General features: G+C 44.0%; 1 protein-coding gene across 1 annotated transcript in view; it reads left to right on the top strand.

Annotated features, from left to right (window-relative positions):
• Positions 1-23,003, top strand: part of LOC119171495 (uncharacterized) — a 77,912-nt gene extending 54,909 nt beyond the window's left edge. Inside the window, exons 2-3 of the mRNA XM_037422290.2 lie at positions 22,104-22,434; positions 22,793-23,003. Coding sequence (XP_037278187.2) covers positions 22,104-22,383 — 280 coding nt within the window. The 3' untranslated portion in view covers positions 22,384-22,434; positions 22,793-23,003. The remainder of the gene's footprint in view (positions 1-22,103; positions 22,435-22,792) is intronic.
• The last annotated feature ends 1,058 nt before the right edge of the window (positions 23,004-24,061 follow it).

Consider the following 24,061-nt stretch of genomic DNA (forward strand, 5'->3'; position numbering starts at 1 on the left):
GTAAGCAGGAATCGAACCTACGACCTTCGAATTACGCGTTCGATGCTCTAACCACTGAGCTATTACAGCGGCACTCCCTCCATCCACTTTTTTGGGTTTATCTGTGAATTTAGAAGTAGGAGCGACAGTCAGCGCCATCTATAAGCCAAACAACGAGTGTGAAAACACTCTTATGCGCATGTTTGGCGTCACGTAGCACGTGAACTTATTATGAGCAGGCAGCTGATTAATTGTCCCTCTTATACAACCTAAACACACCAAGTCTGCCAGTACGAGACCCTCGTTCAATGAAATAAGGGAAAGAAGTGTATACCTAAGGGCTCGTTTTTCCGTGTTTTTAACACAATAATAATGAGATATAACAGACAGTAATGCCAAGGAATGTACAGGGGAAGTTATTAACATTAATGGAATGTAAATAAGAAGAAAGAAAAGTGGATGAAAAAATTACCAACTGTAAGCAGGAATCGAACCTACGACCTTCGAATTACGCGTTCGATGCTCTAACCACTGAGCTATTACAGCGGCACTCCCTCCATCCACTTTTTTGGGTTTATCTGTGAATTTAGAAGTAGGAGCGACAGTCAGCGCCATCTATAAGCCAAACAACGAGTGTGAAAACACTCTTATGCGCATGTTTGGCGTCACGTAGCACGTGAACTTATTATGAGCAGGCAGCTGATTAATTGTCCCTCTTATACAACCTAAACACACCAAGTCTGCCAGTACGAGACCCTCGTTCAATGAAATAAGGGAAAGAAGTGTATACCTAAGGGCTCGTTTTTCCGTGTTTTTAACACAATAATAATGAGATATAACAGACAGTAATGCCAAGGAATGTACAGGGGAAGTTATTAACATTAATGGAATGTAAATAAGAAGAAAGAAAAGTGGATGAAAAAATTACCAACTGTAAGCAGGAATCGAACCTACGACCTTCGAATTACGCGTTCGATGCTCTAACCACTGAGCTATTACAGCGGCACTCCCTCCATCCACTTTTTTGGGTTTATCTGTGAATTTAGAAGTAGGAGCGACAGTCAGCGCCATCTATAAGCCAAACAACGAGTGTGAAAACACTCTTATGCGCATGTTTGGCGTCACGTAGCACGTGAACTTATTATGAGCAGGCAGCTGATTAATTGTCCCTCTTATACAACCTAAACACACCAAGTCTGCCAGTACGAGACCCTCGTTCAATGAAATAAGGGAAAGAAGTGTATACCTAAGGGCTCGTTTTTCCGTGTTTTTAACACAATAATAATGAGATATAACAGACAGTAATGCCAAGGAATGTACAGGGGAAGTTATTAACATTAATGGAATGTAAATAAGAAGAAAGAAAAGTGGATGAAAAAATTACCAACTGTAAGCAGGAATCGAACCTACGACCTTCGAATTACGCGTTCGATGCTCTAACCACTGAGCTATTACAGCGGCACTCCCTCCATCCACTTTTTTGGGTTTATCTGTGAATTTAGAAGTAGGAGCGACAGTCAGCGCCATCTATAAGCCAAACAACGAGTGTGAAAACACTCTTATGCGCATGTTTGGCGTCACGTAGCACGTGAACTTATTATGAGCAGGCAGCTGATTAATTGTCCCTCTTATACAACCTAAACACACCAAGTCTGCCAGTACGAGACCCTCGTTCAATGAAATAAGGGAAAGAAGTGAATACCTAAGGGCTCGTTTTTCCGTGTTTTTAACACAATAATAATGAGATATAACAGACAGTAATGCCAAGGAATGTACAGGGGAAGATCCACTTTTCTTTCTTCTTATTTACATTCCATTAATGTTAATAACTTCCCCTGTACATTCCTTGGCATTACTGTCTGTTATATCTCATTATTATTGTGTTAAAAACACGGAAAAACGAGCCCTTAGGTATACACTTCTTTCCCTTATTTCATTGAACGAGGGTCTCGTACTGGCAGACTTGGTGTGTTTAGGTTGTATAAGAGGGACAATTAATCAGCTGCCTGCTCATAATAAGTTCACGTGCTACGTGACGCCAAACATGCGCATAAGAGTGTTTTCACACTCGTTGTTTGGCTTATAGATGGCGCTGACTGTCGCTCCTACTTCTAAATTCACAGATAAACCCAAAAAAGTGGATGGAGGGAGTGCCGCTGTAATAGCTCAGTGGTTAGAGCATCGAACGCGTAATTCGAAGGTCGTAGGTTCGATTCCTGCTTACAGTTGGTAATTTTTTCATCCACTTTTCTTTCTTCTTATTTACATTCCATTAATGTTAATAACTTCCCCTGTACATTCCTTGGCATTACTGTCTGTTATATCTCATTATTATTGTGTTAAAAACACGGAAAAACGAGCCCTTAGGTATACACTTCTTTCCCTTATTTCATTGAACGAGGGTCTCGTACTGGCAGACTTGGTGTGTTTAGGTTGTATAAGAGGGACAATTAATCAGCTGCCTGCTCATAATAAGTTCACGTGCTACGTGACGCCAAACATGCGCATAAGAGTGTTTTCACACTCGTTGTTTGGCTTATAGATGGCGCTGACTGTCGCTCCTACTTCTAAATTCACAGATAAACCCAAAAAAGTGGATGGAGGGAGTGCCGCTGTAATAGCTCAGTGGTTAGAGCATCGAACGCGTAATTCGAAGGTCGTAGGTTCGATTCCTGCTTACAGTTGGTAATTTTTTCATCCACTTTTCTTTCTTCTTATTTACATTCCATTAATGTTAATAACTTCCCCTGTACATTCCTTGGCATTACTGTCTGTTATATCTCATTATTATTGTGTTAAAAACACGGAAAAACGAGCCCTTAGGTATACACTTCTTTCCCTTATTTCATTGAACGAGGGTCTCGTACTGGCAGACTTGGTGTGTTTAGGTTGTATAAGAGGGACAATTAATCAGCTGCCTGCTCATAATAGGTTCACGTGCTACGTGACGCCAAACATGCGCATAAGAGTGTTTTCACACTCGTTGTTTGGCTTATAGATGGCGCTGACTGTCGCTCCTACTTCTAAATTCACAGATAAACCCAAAAAAGTGGATGGAGGGAGTGCCGCTGTAATAGCTCAGTGGTTAGAGCATCGAACGCGTAATTCGAAGGTCGTAGGTTCGATTCCTGCTTACAGTTGGTAATTTTTTCATCCACTTTTCTTTCTTCTTATTTACATTCCATTAATGTTAATAACTTCCCCTGTACATTCCTTGGCATTACTGTCTGTTATATCTCATTATTATTGTGTTAAAAACACGGAAAAACGAGCCCTTAGGTATACACTTCTTTCCCTTATTTCATTGAACGAGGGTCTCGTACTGGCAGACTTGGTGTGTTTAGGTTGTATAAGAGGGACAATTAATCAGCTGCCTGCTCATAATAAGTTCACGTGCTACGTGACGCCAAACATGCGCATAAGAGTGTTTTCACACTCGTTGTTTGGCTTATAGATGGCGCTGACTGTCGCTCCTACTTCTAAATTCACAGATAAACCCAAAAAAGTGGATGGAGGGAGTGCCGCTGTAATAGCTCAGTGGTTAGAGCATCGAACGCGTAATTCGAAGGTCGTAGGTTCGATTCCTGCTTACAGTTGGTAATTTTTTCATCCACTTTTCTTTCTTCTTATTTACATTCCATTAATGTTAATAACTTCCCCTGTACATTCCTTGGCATTACTGTCTGTTATATCTCATTATTATTGTGTTAAAAACACGGAAAAACGAGCCCTTAGGTATACACTTCTTTCCCTTATTTCATTGAACGAGGGTCTCGTACTGGCAGACTTGGTGTGTTTAGGTTGTATAAGAGGGACAATTAATCAGCTGCCTGCTCATAATAAGTTCACGTGCTACGTGACGCCAAACATGCGCATAAGAGTGTTTTCACACTCGTTGTTTGGCTTATAGATGGCGCTGACTGTCGCTCCTACTTCTAAATTCACAGATAAACCCAAAAAAGTGGATGGAGGGAGTGCCGCTGTAATAGCTCAGTGGTTAGAGCATCGAACGCGTAATTCGAAGGTCGTAGGTTCGATTCCTGCTTACAGTTGGTAATTTTTTCATCCACTTTTCTTTCTTCTTATTTACATTCCATTAATGTTAATAACTTCCCCTGTACATTCCTTGGCATTACTGTCTGTTATATCTCATTATTATTGTGTTAAAAACACGGAAAAACGAGCCCTTAGGTATACACTTCTTTCCCTTATTTCATTGAACGAGGGTCTCGTACTGGCAGACTTGGTGTGTTTAGGTTGTATAAGAGGGACAATTAATCAGCTGCCTGCTCATAATAAGTTCACGTGCTACGTGACGCCAAACATGCGCATAAGAGTGTTTTCACACTCGTTGTTTGGCTTATAGATGGCGCTGACTGTCGCTCCTACTTCTAAATTCACAGATAAACCCAAAAAAGTGGATGGAGGAAGTGCCGCTGTAATAGCTCAGTGGTTAGAGCATCGAACGCGTAATTCGAAGGTCGTAGGTTCGATTCCTGCTTACAGTTGGTAATTTTTTCATCCACTTTTCTTTCTTCTTATTTACATTCCATTAATGTTAATAACTTCCCCTGTACATTCCTTGGCATTACTGTCTGTTATATCTCATTATTATTGTGTTAAAAACACGGAAAAACGAGCCCTTAGGTATACACTTCTTTCCCTTATTTCATTGAACGAGGGTCTCGTACTGGCAGACTTGGTGTGTTTAGGTTGTATAAGAGGGACAATTAATCAGCTGCCTGCTCATAATAAGTTCACGTGCTACGTGACGCCAAACATGCGCATAAGAGTGTTTTCACACTCGTTGTTTGGCTTATAGATGGCGCTGACTGTCGCTCCTACTTCTAAATTCACAGATAAACCCAAAAAAGTGGATGGAGGGAGTGCCGCTGTAATAGCTCAGTGGTTAGAGCATCGAACGCGTAATTCGAAGGTCGTAGGTTCGATTCCTGCTTACAGTTGGTAATTTTTTCATCCACTTTTCTTTCTTCTTATTTACATTCCATTAATGTTAATAACTTCCCCTGTACATTCCTTGGCATTACTGTCTGTTATATCTCATTATTATTGTGTTAAAAACACGGAAAAACGAGCCCTTAGGTATACACTTCTTTCCCTTATTTCATTGAACGAGGGTCTCGTACTGGCAGACTTGGTGTGTTTAGGTTGTATAAGAGGGACAATTAATCAGCTGCCTGCTCATAATAAGTTCACGTGCTACGTGACGCCAAACATGCGCATAAGAGTGTTTTCACACTCGTTGTTTGGCTTATAGATGGCGCTGACTGTCGCTCCTACTTCTAAATTCACAGATAAACCCAAAAAAGTGGATGGAGGGAGTGCCGCTGTAATAGCTCAGTGGTTAGAGCATCGAACGCGTAATTCGAAGGTCGTAGGTTCGATTCCTGCTTACAGTTGGTAATTTCTTCATCCACTTTTCTTTCTTCTTATTTACATTCCATTAATGTTAATAACTTCCCCTGTACATTCCTTGGCATTACTGTCTGTTATATCTCATTATTATTGTGTTAAAAACACGGAAAAACGAGCCCTTAGGTATACACTTCTTTCCCTTATTTCATTGAACGAGGGTCTCGTACTGGCAGACTTGGTGTGTTTAGGTTGTATAAGAGGGACAATTAATCAGCTGCCTGCTCATAATAAGTTCACGTGCTACGTGACGCCAAACATGCGCATAAGAGTGTTTTCACACTCGTTGTTTGGCTTATAGATGGCGCTGACTGTCGCTCCTACTTCTAAATTCACAGATAAACCCAAAAAAGTGGATGGAGGGAGTGCCGCTGTAATAGCTCAGTGGTTAGAGCATCGAACGCGTAATTCGAAGGTCGTAGGTTCGATTCCTGCTTACAGTTGGTAATTTTTTCATCCACTTTTCTTTCTTCTTATTTACATTCCATTAATGTTAATAACTTCCCCTGTACATTCCTTGGCATTACTGTCTGTTATATCTCATTATTATTGTGTTAAAAACACGGAAAAACGAGCCCTTAGGTATACACTTCTTTCCCTTATTTCATTGAACGAGGGTCTCGTACTGGCAGACTTGGTGTGTTTAGGTTGTATAAGAGGGACAATTAATCAGCTGCCTGCTCATAATAAGTTCACGTGCTACGTGACGCCAAACATGCGCATAAGAGTGTTTTCACACTCGTTGTTTGCCTTATAGATGGCGCTGACTGTCGCTCCTACTTCTAAATTCACATATAAACCCAAAAAAGTGGATGGAGGGAGTGCCGCTGTAATAGCTCAGTGGTTAGAGCATCGAACGCGTAATTCGAAGGTCGTAGGTTCGATTCCTGCTTACAGTTGGTAATTTTTTCATCCACTTTTCTTTCTTCTTATTTACATTCCATTAATGTTAATAACTTCCCCTGTGCATTCCTTGGCATTACTGTCTGTTATATCTCATTATTATTGTGTTAAAAACACGGAAAAACGAGCCCTTAGGTATACACTTCTTTCCCTTATTTCATTGAACGAGGGTCTCGTACTGGCAGACTTGGTGTGTTTAGGTTGTATAAGAGGGACAATTAATCAGCTGCCTGCTCATAATAAGTTCACGTGCTACGTGACGCCAAACATGCGCATAAGAGTGTTTTCACACTCGTTGTTTGGCTTATAGATGGCGCTGACTGTCGCTCCTACTTCTAAATTCACAGATAAACCCAAAAAAGTGGATGGAGGGAGTGCCGCTGTAATAGCTCAGTGGTTAGAGCATCGAACGCGTAATTCGAAGGTCGTAGGTTCGATTCCTGCTTACAGTTGGTAATTTTTTCATCCACTTTTCTTTCTTCTTATTTACATTCCATTAATGTTAATAACTTCCCCTGTACATTCCTTGGCATTACTGTCTGTTATATCTCATTATTATTGTGTTAAAAACACGGAAAAACGAGCCCTTAGGTATACACTTCTTTCCCTTATTTCATTGAACGAGGGTCTCGTACTGGCAGACTTGGTGTGTTTAGGTTGTATAAGAGGGACAATTAATCAGCTGCCTGCTCATAATAAGTTCACGTGCTACGTGACGCCAAACATGCGCATAAGAGTGTTTTCACACTCGTTGTTTGGCTTATAGATGGCGCTGACTGTCGCTCCTACTTCTAAATTCACAGATAAACCCAAAAAAGTGGATGGAGGGAGTGCCGCTGTAATAGCTCAGTGGTTAGAGCATCGAACGCGTAATTCGAAGGTCGTAGGTTCGATTCCTGCTTACAGTTGGTAATTTTTTCATCCACTTTTCTTTCTTCTTATTTACATTCCATTAATGTTAATAACTTCCCCTGTACATTCCTTGGCATTACTGTCTGTTATATCTCATTATATATATATATATATATATATATATATATATATATATATATATATATATATATATATATATATATATACATACATACATACATACATATGAAAGGCACGACAGGTCCGGGTATTTTCTATATTGAATGAACTTGCAGATAGCACATTTGAAAAGGAAATTGTCTTTACTAACGTTTCGGCCGTGGCACGGCCTTCGTCAGAGGCTTCGTCAGAGACTCTGACGAAGGCCGTGCCACGGCTGAAAGGTTAGTAAAGACAATTTCCTTTTCAAATGTGCTATCTGCAAGTTAACTCAATATAAATATATATATATGTATATATATATATATATATATATATATATATATATATATATATATATATATATATATATATATATGTATATATATATATATATATATATATATATATATATATATACATGGTACATAGTGTACCTTCATATAACATATACAGCCCCACCGCGGTGGTCTAGTGTGGCTAAGGTACTCGGCTGCTGACCTGCACGTCGCGGGTTCAGATCCCGGCTGCAGCGGCTGCATTTCCGATGGAGGCGGAAATGTTGCAGGCCCATGATTTTGTTTCACGTTAAAGAACCCCAGGTGGTCGAAATTTCCGGGGCCCTCCTCTACGGCGTCTCTAATAATCCTATGGTGGTTTTGGGACGTTAAGCCCCACATATCAATCAATCAAATATAACATATACAATTTTCTGGAGGGCACCACAAGGGCACTGGTTCATGTTTATCTCATTTAACACAGACCGTATCGGGCGTCTGTATCAGAGAGTAAGGTTTTTCGGTAGCCGTTGCCAATCGTCCTTCATAAAAAGAAAGATAACATGAGGCATTTCTGAGTTGTTTACCACCATCTAAATGGAAAACGAAAACGGACATTTAGGCTATTAAGAATCGGCACCGCAAACACGAAAGAACAAAGAATCAGTAAAATCCACTGTAGCTAACTAACAACTGGTCTTTATTGCCATCACTTGTATTTACAGATGCACCAAAAAAGTGCCGTTTTAAAGAGCCTAAAAGCATGTCAACAAGGCTGTTTTGACAATTGAGAGAAAAAGATGAAAAAGCTGTAAATGATGTCAAGCATGCGGCGGGGGGGGGGGGGGGAGGGGGGAGACAAAAGCTAGGCCGCAATAGTAATCAAACGCGCAATGCGAAAACATTTCTGCCTAAAGAAGTCACCGGAATGGTTATATGAAAAAGAGAACCAAATTACACTTCCGAGATACATAATCTCAGTGTCAGACAAAGGTATGGGTGGCCTGCTAATGCTCTTGTCACCTGTTTCATGAATGAAAAAAGGTCTCAAGCTTTGTCTTAGCGTTCCTTTTTTGCAAAGGCAGCGTACCGTAAAAATCAGTATTGCCACCACAACACCTGCAACGGCCAACAAAAAAAAAAAGCACTGTTCGTGTTATGCACGTTTCAGTCATGTTCCTTAGCCCATTCATTAGACCACCTGCAGATGGTCAAGCTACTGGCATTCACAACTTGAAAAAATGTTATATTACCCAATGAAAGTATGCACAGTGAACTTCTTCCCGTGCTCCGTTGTGCATCCCGGGCGTTTGCCTTTGTACGTCACGACACATAACCTCGAGAAATTGCATGGCACGGACTGTACAACTTGAAGGTTCTTCTTTAGGGCAATTTTTTATATTGCGCGAAGCATTGTGAATGTAAACGATCATGTTCACGGGCTTTGTATTTTTTCCGCCATGTTTTTTTTTTACGTTTGATCACGTTTATATTTTGTAATAGGGTCGCACAAACTGAACAAATAATTCAGCTGCATAGCCTGCTTGCTTCAGCCTAGTGACATGCGTAGTGAAATTGAAGGAAATCTCCTGTGCACAATATTTATTCAGGACGGACGGCACACAATTTATTGCAAAGCATGGCTTGGCAAACGTAGAATGCGTGCTTTCATGTGATAACAAAGGTTTACGAAATCTAGTATTGTATATCCAACTGGTCTGGTTTAAGCACAATGTATGCCAACGTAAAAAAATTGCAACGTTTACATATCAGGCCTTTCGTACGTAAAATTTCAGGCCTTGACTTTCGCCCAGAGATTCAGCACGTCATGAATGATGTTCACCATTCTGGGTTATCTATTAAATGCGAAGCATTTCTTAGCGAACTTCGGTGGCTTTAAGCGTATCTATCTATCTATCTATCTATCTATCTATCTATCTATCTATCTATCTATCTATCTATCTATCTATCTATCTATCTAGCCACCTATGACTTTTAGCTCTCCTAGCTGTTTCGATAACGGTAGTGATAAAAACTTGGTATGGCATAACATTACTGCATGAAGAATACATTTGACTAATCATAACATAAAGATCGTGACATGTATGTCATGAATACCAATATATACATTTCATGGTCCTGCAGCTCTTGAGGTGGTTTCGTTCATTTTTTTTATTTTTGTTTCTAACCTCACAATTTTGACGCCGTCACCTATACCCCTTTTCGCCCAGGGCTCCCTGGGCGCAGCCATAGTCCTCCAGAAGTTGTTAGTGTGCATGACCCCCCAAATGTTCCATGCGGTGGCTGTAGAGTCGGCTTTCGTACTTTATAGTGCAACAGCCCAGAAACAGGAAATACTCTTCTCCATAAAAAAAAATTGGCATATCCCAGGTACAGTGGGAATCGATGATATGCGAAACAGGAATGAGAAATGTTGATATGTCACTTTAAAATCAGCACAACGATGCGAGGTGGAGGTAAATTAGGTCGTAAATCACTTTGTGTCGTGATTATATGTTTGGATGTGTCGTTTACCTTCATCATCTATTCGCGTGACGTGATACCAAATTTAGTATATGTGGAGCAAGCGAAACGGCCGTGAGCACGCTATGAGCGTGGTATGTTGTCATGTTCCTACATGACACGCGCGTCAGGGTTATCATATTTGCACAAGTCATATATTTCGTCATCCATTTACGTCACGTAACACGGAATATGATATATGTGGAGCTAGAAAAACGGCCGCGAGGGCATCATGAAGGGCCCAATATACGCCAATGTAGCGTTGACGCGCGTGTGCGCTGGGCACAGCGACGCTACGTTAGCAAAACGCGAGCACTCTACAGTCTGACGCCAGGCGCGACCAGCGTCGGTCGGCGCGGCCCAACGGCAACCGGCGTGAAATGAGACATGCTGCATTTCACATCAATGCGTTACCTAGACCACTATGCGTCTCCCTGCTTTCGTGACGGTGGGACGCCGGACGTGCTGAAACTCGCATGTGTCAAAACAACGGAGCGCGGCGCGCGCCTGCGAGTATATAGCTGCACCGGCGCCTGGCGTGGCAACGCTGGTGTGACGCGACGGAATGAACGCCGGCGAGCACGCGCACCGCGTCACGTCCAAATGTATTGGCGCCAGGACTGTGGCATGTAGTGATGTTCTGACATAACACTCATCTCATAATTTTCATGTTTGTAGGAGACGCGACGTTCCAGCGAGCGCGTGCGGCGCATGTCACGTCGGCTGCGTCGGAAATCGACGAATGTTGTAGACTTTTGGTAAATATCCACCAGAAACTGATTTCAGCGTTTCGGCGAAGTCATCGGGAACCTCTGGATACCTATTTTATCCAGGGGGGCCCATTTTCCGCCAATCTACGACTGGTTGAACATCACGCGACGCCCCAGCCGGCTGAGCCCAAGGCCGACGAGGCTTACGCCCGGGCTCCCCAGCCATGGCAGCGTCCACGAAGACAGGCTACGACCCCAGCACGATGCAGTGGGTTGAAATCGAGGTGGCAGAAACACGGGAAGACCCCATACTAGGTGAAGACGAATATCTTCAGATCATGGTTCGCCAACTGCAAGAGAAGCTCGCTAAAATGAAGCCCCGTAGCTCGAAGGCCGCCGCCCAGCCACAGGCTCGCAAAACAGGATCAACACCCGCAGCTTGCGTTGAGTCCCCGCGGCAGCTGGCGACGTGTAAGCCAATACACACGCCTTGAATCCGGTCGAATGAGTTGGTTATTGCGCTTAAACCAAAAATAACCATGTATCTGCACGCTGCATTCGGCCCAGGCGGCATTGGCACAGCAGTGCAACGCTTCACCGGCAGCACCACAAACGCTGGTATCTCCGTGTGGCCGATGTGGGACCAACACATCGTTGTTGTAGGTGTGAAAACGGAAAGCCTGGCCTCGAAGCTCATCGGGGACATCACGCTGACGATCGGGGACCGCCAGGTAACGTTTCAAGAACGTTTGAAATCAGCCGGAGAAACCTGCAAGGGTGTCGTCACCGTCACAGACAATGAAACTTCGGAATCCCTTCGACGCAAGCTCGAGTGGATTGACGGCGAAATTTTGTATGTCCGGAAACTCGGAACATCCAACGTGTCAGTGCTGACCTTCAAAGGACGCCGCGTTCCAAGATTCATTCACTACTGCTGTGAAAACGTGCCAGTGCGCTACTACAAGAAAACGGTGTGGTACGGTGGGCCACAGACCGGATGCGTGCCCCAATCCAGACAATCAGCGGTGCATTCACTGTGGTATGAAGGTGGAACTCACCATGGAGGGCCCAGCGAAGCACGACTGTCAACCCGAGTGCCTTCTATGTGGTGAAAATCATTTCACGCGCCCTGCGCAGTGCGTCAGAAAATTCCGGAAGGCATGGAAGCCCGCTCCACCACTGCGGCAACATGGACTAAAAAAAGAAGCAAAAAGAGCCCTCAGCACCTCTCAAGACTGACGAAAAAGCGAAGCCCATGCATAACAAGCCCAAGCCGATCAAAACCCCAACCGGACAGAAGTCGAGGCCGTCTACCTTTGGCGCCGAGGATTTTCCGTCACTGGCAAACCCACCCAAACAGGTGAGCAATTGGGTAGGGGTCTCTTCTCAGTCTCCCACCACCACCACCACTGCTTCCCCCTCCAATCCTGAAATTTTAAAACAATTGGAAGCCATGAAAAAACGCATTCAAACTCTGGAACGCGAAAATCGGGCGCTGAAGGCGTCGCAGGCTGCTACTCCTCCACCACCATCGGAACCGGTGGCTATGCACACCTCCGACTGCTCGGACGATGAGCAGGACGCTCGGTCAGACGTATTGCGTAACACTAGTGTATCTAAAGCTGTAGTAGGTGCTTCGAACGACATAGAAGGTCGACTAAGCAGACTAGAGACTAAACTTGAGGAGCAGAGCCAATATATCCTAGAACAAACCAAGCTTACAGTACAAGACATTATTCCACAGCAGCTGAACCTATCAGTCCAAGCCGCTATGCAAGACCTCAAGCAGAGCGTTTTGCCAATTCTCACAGCCAGTGTACTACAAACCATTCAAAATTGGCTCACACCCCAACTGGACCAACTCAAAACTAGCATTAAGACAAAAGAACAACCCCGACGCAAAATTGTTCATCGTAACCTGGCAAATTCTGAATCCGAGAGCAAGATAGCCCCACCGTTAACAAACCAAATTGAGTCCCCCACGCCTCTTCAGGCTCCCACGCTGGCTGCAGTGGTGAAAATGACACCTCCTCAATAATAAATTCATGATGGCAGGCAGTTCTGAACATAATAATAAAACGTCCAAACAACAGCAACTCTATATTTTCCAATGTAACTGCAGGGGGTTCAAAGATAGGAAAAAGAGGGCCACTCTTAACCTTTTCCTGCAGAATCAACATTTTACCCCTGCAGTTTTGGTGCTACAAGAAACCGGCGTACAGGCGAAATTGCCTGGTTATAACTCATTTCAGGGAAGTGCGTCCACCTGTGTTCTCGTACACAAGGAGTATACCGCTTGTCAGATAGACCTTGATCTGTCAGAGGCGCATGAATACACAATGGTCAAAGTCCTTCCCAATAAAAGACGAGATCCTAGCTTGTACATTCTAAATGTATACAGTTCTCGAAAATCTAGACAATGTGTCTTTAACGAAATGCTTTACAAAGCGATTAAGAAAGCAGATAAGTACCCACTGGTGATTTTGGGTGACTTTACCACCCCCAGCTATCACTGGGGTTACACCCGCGAAGTCCCCAAGGCACGGAAATTGGCAGAACTCATATTCTCTCTTCGTCTATCGCTTCTCACAGATCCGATGAAGCCCACTAGAATTGGGAATTCTGTAAACCGAGATACTTGCCCGGATCTATCACTGACTAAGAACAGTTCCTACGCAACATGGGCAAACTTAGAAGAAATTCTCGGCAGTGATCACCGTCTCCTCAGAATCACACTCTCCGGCAACATAGGCCGTAGAACATGTAGTCAAGCTAAGCTGACAGATTGAACAGCCTTCCGCTCACAGGTGATTCCCTCTGTGCCAGGGGCGGGAGAATATACGGGATGGGCAAAACAGCTCCTTGCAGCCAATTCCAAGTGTCTCAAAACTATAAAGACAACGGAAGACACCCCCGCCGTCGATAAGTACCTGCTCCATTTTTGGGACGCCCGCAGAAACTTAACTGAACGATGGCGGAAAAACAAATTCAACCGCAAGCTTAAACTTAGAATAGCCGAGTTGAGTAAGCAAGCGGAGGAATATGCTGCACAACTGAACGAATCCAATTGGATAGAACGGTGCTATGTTGTAGCTAAAGAAATGAATACAAGGAAAGCATGGCGCCTTTTTCGAACTCTCGTGGACCTTGCCCAAACAAGAGAAGAAGCGCAAAAGCAGCTCTGTCGAGCCCTGCACAGTTTCCAACGAACCAACTCCCAGCTGGCTGACGATTTGTGTGCTAGATACGTATGTCGCACCACGGATCCCAACAGGAACGCATATGAATACGCAAGTAGAGAAAACAGTAAGCTCGATGCCCCTTTTGAAATGTGCGATCTAAAAGCAGCACTGAAAAAAATGCGCAGGGGCACTGCCCCGGGCCGAGACCTGATCACGGTAAAACTGTTAGCAAATCTGTCAGACGATTCTTATCGGCATCTATTGCAATACATTAACGCGATCTGTGATGGCCAACCACTGCCAACTGAATCGAAAACAGCAGTTGTCACATTCATCCCCAAACCAGGTAAGCAAATCAGCACGGACAACCTCAGACTTATATCATTAACTTCATGTGCCGGCAAATTGATGGAAACAATGGTTAGAGACCGTCTCGCCACGTACCTCGAGAGCAAGGGGCATTTCGCAGATTCCATGTTTGGCTTCAGGCCACACCTGTCTGCGCAAGATATCCTCTTGCAACTAAAACAAGACATTATCTAACCCATTCCCTCGACGCACAGCGACAGAGCAATCCTTGCACTCGACCTTAAAGGCGCATTCGACAACGTTAAACATGAAAGCATCCTGAAGAACTTGAGTAGTGCCCATTGCGGTAAGGAAATATTTGCCTACATCAGAGACTTCCTCTCTGAGAGACTGGCGTTCATTCGCGTAGATAACGAGGAACATGGACCATTCAAAACGGGGACGCGGGGAAACCCGCAAAGAGCTGTCCTGTCTCCGCTGCTATTCAACATTGCCATGATGAAGCTCCCGCAAGCATTGGCAGTAGTGAAAGGAATATATCATGCAATATACGCTGATGATATATCAATTTGGACGAATCGGGGCAGTTCAGGAGAAATTGAAGACCGCCTGCAGCAGGCCGCCTCCATTGTGGAGGACTATGTGGCCCAGTGTGGGCTGCAGTGCGCTCCAACCAAATCTGAATTCCTGCATATCAGAGGAAACATTAAAGATAGGACGACCCTAAACTTGATGGTATCAAAATCAACCATGCGAGAGGTTGCAGAACTACGAATCCTTGGCCTTCTGATTCACAACAGAACAAAAAACAGCACCACGCTAGACAAGCTAAGGAAAATTGGAGAACAGGTACGGCACATGATCCGCCGAGTGTCAAACAAGCGCGGGGGGCTACGAGGAAGGGACGTGATTCGGCTCGCCAATGCTTTTGTAACTAGCAGGATTCTATATTCAATATTGTACTTACGAATGACTAAACACGAAGAGAACAGAGTCGATGCTATATTTAGGAAAGTAATTAGGCGCGCGCTTGATTTACCCATCTGCACTTCAAATCAGAAACTCTCTGCATTGGGAGTCTTTAACTCTATACAAGAGCTCCAAGAAGCCCACCTCACAAATAAATATACACGTCTTACGCAGACGCCCCCCGGGCGGTGCCTACTGGACCGTCTCTTGATCCGGCACGAATGCGAAATCAAAAACGCGGAGCGTAATACTGAACTTTGGAGAACAAAATTCTGGGTGTCCCCGCTTCCCCACAATATAACCAGGGAGGCGCACTAGGGTAGAAGGCAAGCGAGCGCGTACTGAGGTTTTGGGACGTTAAACCCCACATATCAATCAATCAGCGCGTACTGAGGCACTTGAACAACGGCTTGGCTCCCGTAATGGGGTCTATTACGTCGATGTAGCCGGGCCGTCACCTAGGGGATACTACACGGTGGCGGTAAAACATCAAGGAACGCAGGTGGACGGCCTCACTTTCAAAGCCACAAGCTCAAGTAAGGCGGAGGAGGTAGCCATTGCGCTGGAAGTATCCCATCCAAACTCAAAACAGATAGTTACAGACTCTCGAAGAGCTTGTGAGAGCTATCTTGCAGGAGAAATCTCTCCATTGGCTAATAGACTTTTAAAATTCAGCATCAGGAACCGCGACCCTACCCCAAAACGTCTTATATGGACTCCGGGACATCAGGGTATACAGGGTAACGAGGCTGCACATGCAGTGGCCCGCGTGCTTACTTCCCGGGAAACTCCCCGTTCCTCTGATAGACCTGAACGTCCCACACCTTTAACACGGTTTCGAGAAATCAAAGAATACTACATTGAGCAACGCCGCTTGTATACCGCACAAGCGAAGGGACTCTCGAAAACGGAGGAGCGCGTCCTGCGGCGCCTACAGACAAACACACTGCTCTGTCCAGCCATACTCAACTATTGCGACCCAAAAATAAGTGGGCAGTGCCAGTACTATGGGGAAGTGGCCAACACTTACCATATGGTCTGGGCCTGCCAAATGAATCCAAAATTGACCCCCTTTCCAAACCCCACCAAAGAGGACTGGGAGACGACCCTGCTCAATAGTTCCACACTAGAGGAACAGTGAACTCTAGTCCAGCGGGCTCGGGTGGCGGCCTCGACTAATGACGTCACGGACTAGGGATGTCAACCAGCCCGGTGGGGATAAGGGCTATCTGGCACAGCCAGCATCATTAAAGGTTTTTTCCTCCTCTTCATGTTTGCACCAGTCACATAGCTTTGTCATCAATTGGCATCACGTAATACCAAATTTGCCATATGTGAAGCTAGCTAAAAGGCCGCGAGTGCACTATGAGTGTCGCATGTAGTCATGCTGTTACATGACACGCTTGTCGTGATGATCATGTCTGCCCCAGTATCACAACTTTGTCATCAATTCACGTCCCGTAAAACCATATTTGGTATAAGTGAAGAGCGAAATGGCCGCCAGCGCATTATGAGCGTGGTATGTAGTCATGTTGTTACATGACACGAATCACATGATTATCCTGTTTGCACAAGTCACATACCTTCGTCACCCATTCACGTACTGTAATACCGAATTTGGTATATGTGACTCTAGCAATACGGCCATGAATGCATCATCAGCGTGGCATGTAGTCATTTTGTTACATGGCACGCATGCCATGATTTTATTGTGAGCGTCTGTCGCTTGTGTTCGCCATGTAATCATGTCATACCATAGAATCTTTGCAACATGCCATGTGAACGAAACCACCACAAGAGCGGCACGACCATGAAATTGAAATCATGACATTCATGACGCAAATGCCATGATTATCTTGTTAAAACTAGTCAAATGTGTTCTTCATACAGTCATGTTATGTCATACCAAGTTTGGTATCGATACCATTATCGAAACGGCCAGGAGAGCTAAAAGTCGTAGGCGGCAAGATAGATAGATAGATAGATAGATAGATAGATAGATAGATAGATAGATAGATAGATAGATAGATAGATAGATAGATAGATAGATAGATAGATAGATAGATAGATAGATAGATAGATAGATAGATAGAAAGATAGATAGATACGCTCAAAGTCACTGAAGTTCGCCAAGAAATGCTTCGCTGCCTTCCACACATCCCACACACTCTGTAGAAATAAATAACAAGGAAGCTGAAACGTGCGGCCACAGGTGGTTTACTTATTCATTCATTTTACCGTCAAGGAACACTGTACATTTGAGAAGGGAAGGGCATCCACAACAATGAAAAAACAAAGAATACAAAGCAAATGGCATAAAATCGTTGTCACTAATTGCGGTACAAAGATGAATACTCCTAACAACTCACATCAAAATAAAGCAAATGATAACGGTAATTTTATTTTTATTACATGATGAAGGCACAAAGCAATACAAATAAACTGTTCAACAAACATACTGGGGGGTAATTAGGTAATCACTGTTTTAAGGACATTCTTAAATTGAATGGGTTCATTGATGCTTGTTATTGATGCAGGCAGGGAATTCCATTCATTACAAGTTCTTGGGAGATATGATTGGGCATATGCTACTGTGTTGCAATGAGGGACTGTGACTTTTTGTTGGTGATTACGGCGAAGAGAAATGAAGGGAGCAGCTATATAGAAACCAGAAACCATGACCCCGACCTCGACTGCAAACATAGGCGTACCAGCCGGGGGGGGGGGGGAGGTTTCTGAGCCCCTACACCTTTCCATATATATATATATATATATATATATATATATATATATATATATATATATATATATATACTGGCTTACGAGTAAAGTAGCCTTGCCCCCCCCCCCACCCCTTGCGAAAGAGTTGGTACGCCACTGACTGCAGAGAAAGTGACAGTTCTTGTGCCACCTCAGCCGATTTATTTTGCTCCGGCAACTGAAGCAGTCACCGACTTTTCGCGGCTCATCTCTCAAGGACCCGGAAATCGGGCTTGAGACATATGACAGCACCGACACTTTTAACAACTAGAGCACCGAATACAGGCTGCACCGAGGAGAGTGCTGATTTGCACACACCGTGCATGTCTAGGGGCTTGGAGCAGTCGACTTCGCCTCCCACGTGTTACCACATCTGAGACTTCTGTTTAGCTAAACTTTTCGAGCGGCTCCATCGGGGATTCGCTGGGCAAGGGTTAGATTTTCCAAGCAGGGCGAGTTATCCATCAAAAAGCTTTTATTTCTGGGGATTCCTTTTGAACTTCCAGTGGCGAGTCATCTTTTTAGTCCCTTTTTTTGTTCACATTTGCATTACTATTCCTTTATCATTCCTATACTTTCCTTGGCATCATTTTATGTTGTTTTTTTAAATATTAGATTTAGCAAAGAGGGCACGTAAATTTACACTCCTTCCCTTCATGAATTTGCTAGCAACACAGTGCGATAAAGGAGGTCATAAGAATTTTTTTAAACCATTACTTCATCTTGTGAAAATCCCCATGATTGCTCTAGCTCACTATTATACGTGTGGGATACAGCTAGATGAAGTGATGCTTCTATATTTGCTGATACCGCTAATGAGTCTGATTCCTTTTCGTTGTCTTCAAAGAGCGAAATAAGGGATGCATACAGCCGATGTGTAAGTTATCTCATTGAACATATAGCTGCGACTTGTGGTACAACAAACCTTGCTTGAACCTGCATGCTCTGTGGGTTGAAGAGACGTGTTTCTCTAATAATATGGCAATTACATTCCTGAATATATTCTATAATACAGAAAGGAAGGTGATGGTTCCAAACTTGATCTTTAGTTTTACATTCGTAAGACTGTTCAGCCCAAACCTTCCAAGAAAGACAAGCGAGTGGACAAAGACACAGGGCTATAATTTTCCCCCTCACTTTGTCTGTGGAACCATCTGCAATTTTCCAACAGATTGGTAATTTAGAGCAATGTGACATGAGCCTAAGGTGCCGCAAGTTTCCTAAATTATGTTTCAAGTTCTCGACATTACCACAAATATAAATCATCTTTCGTCACTTGTATATTTTATTTTGCATGTCCTTAACTTCATTTAGGTTATGGGATGCTTCCGCTTTTTTTTTGTCAACTGCGTCCTCATGATTTTCTTTGGAACTGCAATTTCCTAAAAAAATTTTTCTTGAATATCTGCGTCGACAATTCAGCAATTTTTTTGCTCTCTTAGTCATATACTATCTAACAATAAGCGCATAATGGTAACTGATATATACGATCTATCCTTCGTCGTAATTTTGCCTAATATGTTCTATTTAATTTCTAACGTTCTACTGGTTTATATTTTGCCTTCTTATTGCCTTGCTGATTTTTTAATTGACAGAGAGAGAAAGTGATATTTTATTAGAAGGCAGGAAGGTCAGTCTCTGCTAGTGCGTTCCAGCCTGCTTCTCACCACAGGCGATAAAGCAAGGGGAAAAGAAAGATTGATGAAGGATAATGATGAGGTCAAGAAAGAGTGGTGGGTATGTACAGTAGCCACTTGGCATATAAATTACCCTACAGCTTAGTTTCTGATTCAGTGCGTTTGATAAAGTATAAAACAGCCCTTGTAGGAGTTTTTGACACAGTTTGGTCGCGCAATGATGTCAAAATGTAGCTTTCTCGACTTGGTGCTCATCCGATATTTGCCAACGTTGAAGTTGGCATCCTCCTTTGCGTCACATATAATGGGCATTCACGGAATATATGGAATAAATTTTCACACACTTGGGAGCACTCACAATTCGGGCTGTCCACACGGCCCATTAGGTGGGCTTAGTGTCAAGTGAAGGCCACGCCCAGGTGAATCCGGCGCAGCACACTAGCACGTCTTTGGCTGATTTTAGACAGAAGAACAAAAATCATATTTGGGTCTTTTTCCCGCAGGCGCCTGTTTCGATGATCTGGTTGCGCCCAAAAAGTAGCAGCGCATGAGCGATTTCAACAATGTGTTTACGTCACTTCGCGAATACGGTACTTTAATATTCATGGGGGTGTTGTAAGCAGCCGATCTTTGTTCGTTATCGGCTTGTTCGTTGCTAACCAAGCCACAACTTCCAGGAACACAATTGAGTGTAATCAAGTGACCACTTCCGTGCGTTACGACGAATGCTTCGACGATTCGTAACATTAATTCGTCATGCTGGTCACTGCTTAACTTTAGCAAGAATTGATGGCTTGGAGCACTGACTTTGCATCGGACAGAAATGTCCATTTGCGGAGTGCTTGGCCCTTCTATGAACTCGGTATTTTTTCACAGTGCAGATTAGATCACTGGTCATCTTCGAGAGTAACGGGACTTCTTGCTATAAAGAAAAATATACAATTTTTAGATTGCGCTGATACCTGAAACAGCCTAGTTATGGTTTTCTTACTCCCAAGCATGTGTCACAGGTCCCGTTAATTCGGGAGGCGATCGCCGGGCTAATTCCAAGGGCGGAAGTATTGGCCCCCCGAATCGCACCACGAAAGCGTGGACAATTTTAGAAGTGGTCTTTTTTGGCGTGCCAGCGGGCGCCAGCTGTGGCCCAAAGAACAAGTCAGAGCCGAGGGTTGATAAACAAAACAAAATTATATTCTCAATATTGGCAGATAAAAACGATACACAAATATGCACACTCAACAATAGTTGAATACAGTATGTCACCAATCAAACATTGTACTACACAGTACAATCAGCCACACTCGAAACAACGGACACAGACAACAATACGCACTATAATGCAGTCGCATGCATTGAACAACCAAGACACTTAAAGACTAAAGAGTTAGAAAACTTATTCAGTCCAAAGTTCTTGGAACAAAAGTCTGAATGATACTCTTCAGAATCACTCACTCGAAGTCCAGCGTTGTTATCGTTCCGCTGCCCCCGAAGTTTCTCTTCCAGGAAACCTCGCGTCTTCACTTGGCCGCTCTCCAAGCTTCAAACTTCTTCGCCGGAAACACGTCGGCTTCACACACGCAGCTGTTGCCACGCGTCTTCGCTCGATAGCGGTAGACGTACACTCTTGCCTGTAGCTCGAGTCTTCACCCCTCAGGTGGAAATCCTCTTCTTCTCCACTTCCTTCTTCTCCTCCTTTGTCACAGAAGACAAGAGGCTTCGCCCACAAGGCGGTACACCCTACGCACTCTGGCGCATACTTTCTTCTCCTCCTGCTTTGTCACTAAGCACAAAACCTTCACTGACAGACGCGGTGGGATACCCTACGCACTCTGGCTCTAACTTCCTTCTTCTCCTGATCTCTCATCTCGGCTGTTTGATTAAGTACCTTCCGCGCGAGATTCCAGAAAGTTCTCATCATTTCGTCGGCGCGATACGCAGCGAAGGCTGGGGGAAAGGGCGAGACGGTTTGAAGGCCGTTCGCGACGGATGACGCAACCCGGCATCACCACGCCCCGTTCCATCTAGAAAATTCCAGGGCTTGGTCGGCCGCCGATGCGAGGAGGTTCGTCGGTGAACCCACGCTTCCGAGAGGAGAGGGGCGCGCGCCCGGGAAGTCTTTGGATGCTTGTTTTCTTTTCCTTTATCGTTGACCTCTCCGCGCTTCGTCGCGAGAATTTGGCGGCGCGCCCTTTTTGAGCGCTCGGTTTGTGACAGCATGTTGTGTTCCCCTTACGTGTGGTGCTTACAACGAAAATTTCCTAAGTACGCAACAAACCAGGCACTCAGCGCTAACAGGGTGTCGCACATCGCGTAGGTGAACTCTCTTTTATCTGATCTAAGAGGTTCAAGAAAGGTAGTCAGCATCGTATACATATAACAATCTGATTCCCATGATTCGTATCTTTTCAGGACTGCGGGCTACCTAGGTGGAGGCCAGGATCCAAGTGAAGGTGGCGGATACCGGAACATAGCGCCAGCTGACCGGTTCCAGTATGAAGTCGCGGTTCCTTCGCCCCTTGGGCGGCACTCATCTGGCAGCAGTCCGGCTGTATACGTAAGCCACCCTGGGTCGCAGTCCACTGACTCAGCCGACCCTGCCCACGTAACGGCGGCCAGAGCTGCGGCCGCGGCTCTCCTGGGACACAAGCCCGACGTTGGCCCCGACGCCGATGACTCTTATTACCGCTGATTGGGGCTCGGGAACGACAACGGAAACTGATAGGAGGCCTCGATCGTCGAGGTATTTGCTCGCAAGTAGTCCAGTGTCAATGCTGTTGCATAGTTTAATTTGAAGCGACCATGCTCAACGATTTTCGTCTCTAGAGTCAAGTCTTACCTTGATTCCTAAAGTTGTGGAAATGTATCCTGACTTGAACATGCCCGGAGCACTCACTGAGTGCCACCAGGTGCATTTATTAGAGATATTATATTAATCGGAGTTATTCATGTCCAGTCGCGGCTTTAGGTTATCACATTTGTTAACACTGTCGTTAAATGGCTACTGCTACTATTTGTTTCAAAAAGAGAATATGAATCAGCTTTTGTGCATACCAAGAAACTGGCAACGATTCCTCATTTTCTTTCCTTTTTTCTTGCAGGACCTGTATCAAAAAGCAAGCCCTATGAGCTGATAGGCTGCACCAATATCTAGCGTGTGAGAAACTTGGATTGAGATTGACCACATTGAGCAGTGGATGAATCCATTCTAAATCTTCCATCTTGCAGTGATAGCATTGTCCACCAGTGCTCAAACGTGCCCTCAAGCCAACATATTCACTCCGAATGTCATTTGCGAAATAAAACCCAAGCAAAAAAGTTTTAGGCACGTTCTCACACTAATTATGTATGATAGAAATTTACTTAGACGAACAACACATTTACAAGAAAAGAACAGAACACATCACGTATTCACTCGTAATGAATTGAAAACAGCAAACAAGCAGATAAACAATAAGAATGACTTAAAAGAGCAGATAAACACACAAAAGCATGACCAAAACAATGATCCGCCGCTCATGCAGTTCGCGCTTTCGTTGGAGGCAGCAAGTGAAACGCTCCGATTTTTTCAGATTTCTGTGACATTGTACGATATAGTTCTTCTGTTTTTCCGCTCTGTATTGGTTATTGCTGTGGACTGCGAAACATACATATTGTGTAGAGTCTGTCTTGGAGGTAGTGCGAATGAATTTTATTCACAACTGTGGCCCAACAACTTATTAGTCTTGAAAGCATGGCTCTTCACCGTCAACACAGTGTTTGCCGCAACTCTGTCAATCACTGACGTCTCCTTGAAATGCAGAAAGTGTAATGATCTTCATCCTCCTTGTTACGGCCTTTCGAATGGCCTGGACAGAGCCGTAGTGCCGTTTGTTTATGACCATTTTAAGGGCGAATCTATTCTACGCACACTGCAGACATTTTCAGCATATCTATCTATCTATCTATCTATCTATCTATCTATCTATCTATCTATCTATCTATCTATCTATCTATCTATCTATCTATCTATCTATCTATCTATCTATCTATAAATCTATCTATCTATCTATCTATCTATCTATCTATCTATCTATCTGTCCCCCTACATCTGGGTTCTCTGATGCTCACCTTCTTAACTTAGGGTAGACTAAAATGAGTTGCTGGTCGTGACATGAACAATGCAAAAATCTCGTCTGTGTTTTACGTCAAACCCATTTCTCCAGACATGTGTGACACATACTCGTACACCACGAGCCGCGGTATCCGGCTATGTGTCTCAGGCGTTGGACAGTTTATATCTACTGAGGAACAGCGAGGACACTGGTAATTTCAATACGAGGGCGTTAAGCAAAAGCGACAAAATGATTGCAAAGAATATATGTGATGGT

The sequence above is a fragment of the Rhipicephalus microplus genome, chromosome 4 (assembly GCF_043290135.1).
Source record: "Rhipicephalus microplus isolate Deutch F79 chromosome 4, USDA_Rmic, whole genome shotgun sequence".
Lineage (NCBI taxonomy): Eukaryota > Metazoa > Arthropoda > Arachnida > Ixodida > Ixodidae > Rhipicephalus > Rhipicephalus microplus.